The 8,996-nt window shown below is 51.2% G+C and overlaps 1 protein-coding gene across 1 annotated transcript in view; it reads right to left on the reverse strand.

Annotated features, from left to right (window-relative positions):
• Positions 1-932: 932 nt before the first annotated feature.
• DAB2IP (DAB2 interacting protein) overlaps positions 933-8,996 on the reverse strand; it is a 106,473-nt gene continuing 98,409 nt past the window's right edge. The window contains exons 13-16 of the mRNA XM_031057272.1: positions 7,160-7,312; positions 4,130-4,332; positions 3,468-3,555; positions 933-2,013 (exon numbers count right to left, since the gene is read on the reverse strand). Coding sequence (XP_030913132.1) covers positions 1,846-2,013; positions 3,468-3,555; positions 4,130-4,332; positions 7,160-7,312 — 612 coding nt within the window. The 3' untranslated portion in view covers positions 933-1,845. The remainder of the gene's footprint in view (positions 2,014-3,467; positions 3,556-4,129; positions 4,333-7,159; positions 7,313-8,996) is intronic.

Below are 8,996 nucleotides of genomic sequence, written 5' to 3' on the forward strand. Positions count from 1 at the left end.
GGGCTTCCAGGGACCAGAAAAACGTGTAGGAAAAAGAGCATCTTAAATTTTGCAAACGATTGCATGAGGAAGAATGCTGTTAAGGAGCCTTATGGCTGTGGGGCAGCACGGCAATGCAGAGCTTACTGGCAAAGTGTCCTGCTCAGGCAGCCTGGGAAGTGTGAGGCTGGAGACGGTACCTAAGCAGAGCAGAGCTCAGGGAACATCCTAGTCCCTTGGGCTGTACATTTACACATGGCAGGAGGAGCTAGGACAGGCGTTGAGCAGTGTGTTAACCTTTAGAGGGAGCATAGGCAGATGTCCTGTACACTGTACACTGTCCGTGTCTCAGAGAAACCTCTGGCTCTCGGTACGAGGGACCTGCTCTGAGAGTGGGACTTGTGAAGGGCTAACTGCAAGAACCACAAACCCACGAGCACACCGTGGCGGCAGGTCAGCGGCACAGCCCCCGTGAAGGGGCGCCCCAGCTGAGCACAACGTGTCTGTGCCGGAGCTGGGAAAGTCTAATCCTGGCTTATGCCTGCACAGTGCTCCTGACAAGGGGCCTTTCGGTGGTGGCTGCTGTTCTTGGTGGTTACTCCCTTATGACCATGTTTTACATTCTTCAAGCCGGTTAATTTCCATGCAGTGCTCATTCCCAATTTAAAGAGGACAGTATTCCAGAAAATGGGATCTTTTTTTTTCTAATGCATACTGTGAAAGAAAAGAAATACAATTACCGATCTTCATGGTTCTTCAGGGCTTTTTCTTGTTTCTTTGTCTGTTTTTCTCCCCAGAAATAGTAAAACTCTCAGCACAGAGCATTCCATCCCCACAATGAACCCTTGATCAAGCAGGAAGCTGCCACTCCATGTAGCCCCCTCGCTCCCCCTCTACCACAACAGGCACCAGCAAATCCAGCCCGTCCCTCAATCACAGCTCAGGGACCAAGCTCAGGCAACATTCACTTTATTCTGTGGCAGGAAGTGTGCGTGGGACAATGCCTGGGGCTATTGCTTACAAAACTCTTCCCCTTTATTTGTGAGAGAGCAGAAGCTGTCCAAAGGAATCGAGTTGCCATTCACCAGGTGCCAGCTCCTCCCTCCATTCCTGTGCCAGAGCCTTGGCCTTACTCTGTGCCGCTGGGCTGCCCAGGGACCCCCAGCAGCACCAGTCCTGCCCCCTGCCACCGAGGCTCCCCACACAGCACCCCTTTGGCCACCACACCGCCCTGACCTTCCATCTGCACTGTGCTCCCTGGATGGGTGGAGTTAATTAAACACTAATTAGCTGCATAAATGCCCTGTGGATGCTCTAAAAGTCAGCGGCCTCACAAAAGCCCCCAGGAAGGGTGCTGGGCTCGGCTGGGGTTCACTTTGGGAGGGCTGTGCTCCGGGGGGAGTCACAGGAGGAGCGGGCCAGGCTTTGCTGCCGTCCCTCGGACGCTACATCCAGCAGAACACTTGAACTGGACCTACTGGGCCCCTGCCTGCTGCAGGCTCTGCCCAGCTCCCTTTATTTCGCTTACTGCATGACAAGGACGTTACTCCTTGCTGGGAGGGGTGAGGCATATCCTTTGGGCAGTTTAGAAGGAAAAGGTTACTTTTGTTTGAACATTAAACACTGACTCAAATCCAACAGTGACAGCGATTCTCAAATATATGTTATTTCCTTATGCCACTCATCTCACACTCGACATTCCCGTCCCTCAAAGTGCTGGCAGGACATCTCCCAGCAGGGTCAGTCGGCGCCGTCCGCAGTAAGGAGCTGGTGCTCGGGGAGCAGCCGTTCTCTGAAGCCGCGGCTCACGCCTGCTGCGCACGGTCCCTCCGGCCAGGCCTCTCCTGCGGCAGCGCCCTCCGCGCGTTAACAATTACTGCTGTTTCTGAATTCTCCATTCTCTGTAATCTGCAATTTAGTTGGGTTTGTGGGGGAGATCCCATTACGTGTCTGCATGCTGTACCTCTCTTTCAGCTGAGTAAGGGCACTCATTAGCCGTGCGTTGGCAGCATCCAGGGAAGCAATGCGTTTCTCCTGCAAGCAAACGGCAGAGGGCACGGTCAGTGGAAAGGAACAAGCCCTGTCCCTCTGGGAGGCCAGCCCAAGACAGTGACCCCAAGGCCGTTTGGACCAGGACCTTTCTCTTTGGCATTCCTAGGTGGGGGCTTTTAAATGCTACACAGCACTTTTTGAAATCCGCAGGGCTACAAATATCTCCTGCCTGTGCAATGTGAGCCACATTTATTTCAGGATCCTGATGAAAATGGAGGTAACACAGTTGCTCTAATTATTTATACACTGTACTGTTTGTTCTAACTCAGCTGTTACAAAAGATGGTAGGATTCCATTTCTAAACCCAAACTCTCCCAAGATAGTTATTCCTGTCAGTATTTAATTAGTATAAATTAATAGTTTAAATGACTTGTAGCCTCCCAGGCTGTCTTTGATGGCAGCTCTCACTGATTACAACATTGTAAGGATGGGAGCAAGAGCTTCTTCCATGCTGCAGCCTGATTCTACCACTGCTGTTCTTTGTGACACTGAACAAATGTCATCTTCCTATGACTGCCACGAGCAGAGGAACAGAACCAGCTCAGGGACACAGCAGTTGCTTGTGTGTAACTCTGAAAGTGCAGCAATGAACATGTCCAACACATGTACAGCCCGAGGTGACCGAAAGAGAGCGTGCAGGGGCACGGTCAGAACCTCACATGTACCCCACGAGTGCAGGGGACAGGAGAAGGTCCCAGAGTTGCTGGGAGGCTGCAGGTACCACCACTGACACCTTAGGGACACTCAGGGTCTGCTCGGCTCTTCTAGAGTGTGGAACAGAGCAGGATGGATGATTTAGCAGCTTTGAACAAATTCCTCCCTAGAAAAACTGGGGTTTTTTTACAAAGTTACTACTGTCTCCTTTTTAATTAGTTATGCAGTGAATTAGTCCTGAGTAGTGATCAATAGGGTTGTTAAATGTAAGGCCAGAATACTATCACTTCTAAGCCACAAGCTGTAGGGAGGCCTGGTTGGTGAGGACATGGTGGTCTCTGTTAGACAACCTAAAAGATTATGGGCTGTATTTTTATATTCTCTTTTCCAAGCACAGTGTTTTGCATCCATCATGTGATGCTCCTTTTCCACTGTAACTGACTGCAGTAACTGAGCTTCCCAATCCTGCAAATCACAATCCAAAGGCTGAAAAAACATGTTGGCTTGGCTGTGGGCAGGCTGTGTGTTCCTTGTGTCCAGGTTCTGATGACCCAGGCATTACTGGGACACGAAGCACCAAGCAACGCTCTAGGGGATGTGATCCTTTCACTGACTAAGTTGTGGGCACGATCTCTCACCAGACTGCCACCCCACACCCTCTGTGCCACGCTCCACGGCTGCACACAGCTGTGACAGTCACTGTGTCCTGCTGCAGGGGGGGGGACTGTGTGCTGGCAAACCCACCCTGCAAACTGCAGCAGCCTTTGGCACGGGGCACTCACCTGTGCATCAATAATCTTCTGCTTGGAATCCACAGCAGCCTGCATTTCAGCGTGGTCCTTCTTTAACTCCTCCTCAACTGACATCAGTCTGGGAGCCGAGCACACAAGAAAAAATAACATTGGCTGGGCTCTGCTAAACCCAGGTATTACACTCACACTCTGCCTCCTCTTACCCACAAACCAAGCTTTTTTTCTTGCCTCTTACTCTTCCCTGGAGCTCTTTCTAGCAGGGTGCCCCAAAGCTGAAGTGACAGCACAGCAAAGGCTGACCTAGTGGAGAGGGCTGACTGAAAGCACTAAGTGGGCTTGGCTCAGGTAAAGGTGAAACCTGCTGCACTGAAACATCCCTGGACCAATGTAAACCACTTCCCACTGGGTGGGAGAAAGGGATTTAAAGGTTAAGGGATGGTGATGAGAACCATCCCATATGAACAGAACAAGCCTGCCAGAGCCTCCAAACTCTCCCCTCCTGAAGTTCTGCCCTTGTGCATAAGGAAAACATTGGGGTTTTCCTTGTCCCAGGTAACACTGAGGGGAAAACCCATATGTGAAACCTGCCTGCACCACCAAAGAATCCTGATTCTCCTGAGAAGGGGTGAGCTCTAATGCCAGCCAGGCTGCCCTGCCTTACTGCCATCCCCAGCACTCCCATCTCCCTGTACCTGCTGATGATGCCCTTCATCTGGATCTCCTTATCCTCCTGCTGCCTCCGGAGCCGCTCCTCGCTCTCCTCCAGCCTGGCCTGGTACTCCAGCACCAGCTTCTGCGTGGTCTCCTCCTGGCATTTGAAGCGAGTCTCATATTCCTCCAGCTTCTTGTTGGAGATGCGGAGCTTGTCCTGCAGCACCACCAGGTCCTGCTGGTACTGAGCGCACAGGGACAGACACAGGAGGAGAAAACACACGTGGCACGTTACCTCGTAGGGTTTGCCCTCGCCAGGCTTCCCCCCAAGCCCGCTCAGCCCCTCTCCTTGTATCAGACTATAGCTGCAAACCCGTATCAGACAACCCCGCTCGCCGACACCTCCTCTTCCGTCTCCTCCGCGGCGCCAGGGGCGATGCCGGGTCCGCGGGGCGGGCAGGTCGCTGGCACGTGCAGAGAGTGGGCTGTTAGCAGAGTCTGGCATTCCTCAGGGGAAATGCAGGTTAGAGCGGGCCTGGCAAAGGCGGCGGGCAGCTTCTCACACTGACAGCGCGGGGCTCGCACAGGCAGGGAGGCTGCAGCGTGGGATTTGGGGTTCACGCAGGAGCTCTTCAGTCTGCAGCAGTAAACGGGGGGGCTTTGGGCAGGCGGGGTGCCAGGCACAAGGGGCAGTGACAAATGCAGGACACTGCTGGGTCAGCACCCTTCACTGAGCTGAGGGCACCGTGCTGGCTGAGCAGGGCACAGAGCACTCCTGCCTTTAACTCAGATCTCAAATCAGGGTTCAGTCCAAGAAGAGCTGCTGCATGAAGCCAAGACCCCACAGTTGTACTGTTCATTTCGGTGAAGCTATAAATCAGCAGCAGAATTACATAAAGCAATTTAAAAAATTAAGAGCTTTTGAACTTGGTGAAACTGGGTTCAGCTATTGCGGCAGCACAGCATTCAGTAAACTTGCTTTGCTAAAGGAAAATCCAGTGAGTGTGTGCACAAGAAAACTGCTTTAATTTCAAAAAATTATATTTGGACATAGTCTTTTAAAAAAGCATGTCAACTGGAATAACTTTAGAATAATTAACATGCAGCTGATAATGTGGCAAGCTGCTTTTAAAGTCAGATACAGGAAAAAGGCTTCAATCTGAGTCATGAAGGCTGTTAAAGCTACAAGTGTTATTAATGAACTGAGAGAAGTACACTCTCTTGTGTCTTGACTTGCCCTTTCCCCTTTGGCCATCATACCTGGGTAAGCACTGCAATGATGGGTTGGGTCATGTCCCACGTCTGAGAGTCCTCCTGGACTCCAGAGCAGTCCCCCAGCCAGGCTGCTGCTGGGGACAGGCCAGCACTCCACTCAAAAATAACTGCAAATATTTTTGCAGCACTGCACTGCAAAAATAACTGCAGCTCCTAAGGACTGAAAACTTAGGAAGCTGATGGTTTCCTGAACTGCAAAAGTACTGGAGCGAGGCGGTTTTCCTTTAGCAAAGCTCTTACTGCAGCACAGGAACGGCACGGTTTTGCACATGGAACCTGAAGCAATGAGGGAACAAAGCTGCACAGTAGCACTAAAGTCAGACAGCAGGGAGTTGCTTGAACAGGAAAGATTAAATACCTACCCTAGCCTTAAAATAGGAGCAGCGTAAGTGAGCTCAGAGGAGAGCAGGAGAGGCCTCAGAGCCCGAAGGAGTCGCTCCTGTCTCCAGAACACTTGTCTCATTCTCAGTTACCATTCAGGTCTTTCACAGTAATGGGGAGAAAGGTTATGCTAATGGTGATCTTGAATGTCAGTGACTGATGGGACAGCAGAGTAAGGAAAGATGCTGCATGGCAATGAGACAGCCTGGGCCAGGGCTCCTGCTGGGCTTGGGGCAGGCACTGGGATGTTGCAGTGCCATCAGAGTTTGTAACCCCACCACTGTGCCCAGTCAGGATGGGCTGAACCCACAAAACTGCCCTGATCTTCTTGAGGTAGCTGGGAGCTGCTGCCTTGTACCTCCTGGCTCCTACTACACCTGCCCTGAGCATTTTCCTTGGGTTTAAGAAGTGACAGCCCCCAAATGACACAGCACAGCAGAATGAGCACAGGAAGGCTACTGGAACAAAGCCAGAGATGCGTCTGTGCTGGGAAACAGAACAGGGGCTGAGGGAAGGATGATGTCTGCAGTGCTGGTGTGATAGAAGAGAAGCACATTGAGGAAACATACCAAATGCTCAAGTGCCACAATCCTGGCAGAGCCAGGCTGCTGAGAAACAACCTTGCAGAAGCAGCAATCAGCAAAGATGGGATTTTCCCAGATTCTGACTGTCAGATCCTCATTTTTATCATTCTTTTTCATCCTAGCCAGGCCTGCTTTGTCCCTTCCCAGCTTCTCCCACCCCAGACTTGCCCAGGAAGGAGGGGAAGGGAGCAGCACCCCTCTGCTTCAGAGGCACAGGGCCTCTCTGGGCCCAGGGGCTGAGACTGAATAGTCTGCACATGGCTTCCTGGCAGACCCCTGACTGTGTGTGACACTGCCATAAGCTTGTGGAAGTGCCACAAAGTCAGCCCAGGCACCAGTGCTGTCTCTGAGACCAACATTTAGACTTAATTTTTAGGTCTGTGGACAGCTTTTTGACATGGAAGCTGCTTCCTGCTCCATGTCCCTGTTGTGAGGCAGGAGGCTGCCTGTGCCTTACTCCACCTCTGTTACAGGTGTGCTTAATCCCCTTCTTAAGCCTTCTTCCCAGCAGCTGGGTGAGTTGGAATGGGGAGAGTAAGAGGCACTGGCTGGCTAGAGAGTTTGTTTCAGGGCAGCATCAGCACTTGATTCCTGGCTCCTGTCTTTCTTGCTTTCATGAGCAGGTGATTCCAGTCACTGAGTGTGTGAAAGCCTCCCAAACGTTCCCCACAAGTTCCCTGTGAGGGCAAGTAGGACAGGGAGCAACATGGCCCCTCTCTGCTGCACGGGGACCTGCACACAGCCCACCTTCTCCCCAGGGTGCTCAGGGGATAACATTCAAGGAAATCCTCTCTCTATTCAGAAACTTGTTTCAATCCAATCAGGTTTTACCTTTTCTGCTTGGCTGAGCTCGTCCTTATTCCTGAGCTTATCCCTGTGCTTGGAATCTGGGTCAATGCTTTCATCTTCTAAAAACTGCATGTTCATATTCAAAAGCCAAGCAGCAGTGCGGTCCAGGGCATTGGGGTTCACAGGAGAAGGGGCCTACAATGAAACAATGATACAACCATGACAAAAGAAAAACCTGTAACACAAATGGTCATGAAGCTGGAGAGAGAGAGTTTCCTTCCAAGCAGACCCTCTCCCATGCTGCTCAGACAGCAACGAGCCAGGCTGAGCTACCAGAGCAGCTGGGGCTGGAGCAGGAACAACTCCTGTTCTGCAGCTGGACATTATTTTGGGTCAAGCAGTGGAACATGCTGGAAGTCATGGCCCCGGTGTCTGAGCAGATCCTGTCACCTCACAAGGACACAACCTGTGAAGGTGCTGAGCTGCAGGTGAGCAGAGTGACTAGATGTGGTTTTTTCACTCCATGAGCAGAGTTCTCTCAAGTCTTCATGTTGTTATGAGCCATCTTTGCTTCCATGGATTCCAGAAAACAAGATCTGAAAACTGAAACTCTCCTTATGACTGTGCAGGTAACTTCTTGGAGAAGAAAAGTTTCTTTTCAGCCGAGGCTGCAGTAAGGATGCTGAAGAGGTCTAAATGCTCAGTATCACTTACTAGTGATGTTCCATGGTCAGTGAGCTACAGTCACACCTGCTGCTTTCATTCCTGGCCTGGGCAGGGACTGCCAGTGGCACTGCCTAAATATTTTCCAACCACAATACAAGGAAGTCACTCTTCAGCTATTTCCTTTCCATCTTGCCTTGTTATAAGCTGCAGCAAACAGTGAGATGAACACATGGGATCTGTATGACTTGGTCATTCAAGTTAATGACTTGAGAATTCAAGTTAACAAATCAGAAACTTTCTCCTTCATTCCAGCCTCTGGATAGAGAAACCCAGTCACTGTCAGGCAGCAGAACAGGAGGTTCTGTGTCAGAAGGAGTGGGGACTGGTTCATTTCCTCATTGGGGTCAGGGGCTTTCCCATGCCATCTTCCAGTCTGGTCTTCCATCTTCAGTATTGTGAACTGGAAGCATCAGACTTGGCTCATGAGCATTGCTGGCTACAAATCCTCATGCTGCCAATATGCAAATAAAATGTGCAGAGTGAAGGTGGGAGAGGCATTCTGAGACTTCAGGTCTGAAGAGAAACTTCCGAGAGGACCGCAGGTGTGGGTGGAGGAATCTTCTGTGAAGAGAACCTGGCCAGAGCTTTCTGGTGGCCACCTGGAGAATCCTTGTCTTTCTGGAAGAAACTCTGCTACAACCAGGCCTCTGCTCCTTGCACAGCTCCGTGCCCTCTGTCCCTAATGAGCACTGATTGTGTTACACAAAGGCTGCAGCACAGCGCTGCTAATGCCAGCGCTTACGGATCGATACTGGAATCACAGAGCAGCCCTGGACGGGAGCACGAACAACCTTCTGTGGGCAGCACTGACCAGGCTCCACAGCTGCTGTGTGGGAGAGGCATGCACAGCAACACTGAGGGCTGGAGAAGGGCCTGAGCTAAGTCAGGGTCTGGGTGCAGTGGACTCTTGCTGCTTGTCCAGTCTCCGTGTTTGCTTTTCTTTTACAACTCTTCTTTAGGCACAGAGCTCTTACTGTGATAATGTTCTGTAGGGCTGGTTTTGAAATGTAGAGTGAATAAATGAGCACTATAAAAACCATTTGTCCATGGCAGGACATCCAGAGGGCCTTAGGCCTGTGACCTACTGCCTTCCATTTTACCTCCAGGGACAGTGGGATGGAATTCTGTGCAGCCCAGCACATGGTCTGGGACT

Source organism: Geospiza fortis, unplaced genomic scaffold, assembly GCF_000277835.1.
Source record: "Geospiza fortis unplaced genomic scaffold, GeoFor_1.0 scaffold27, whole genome shotgun sequence".
Lineage (NCBI taxonomy): Eukaryota > Metazoa > Chordata > Aves > Passeriformes > Thraupidae > Geospiza > Geospiza fortis.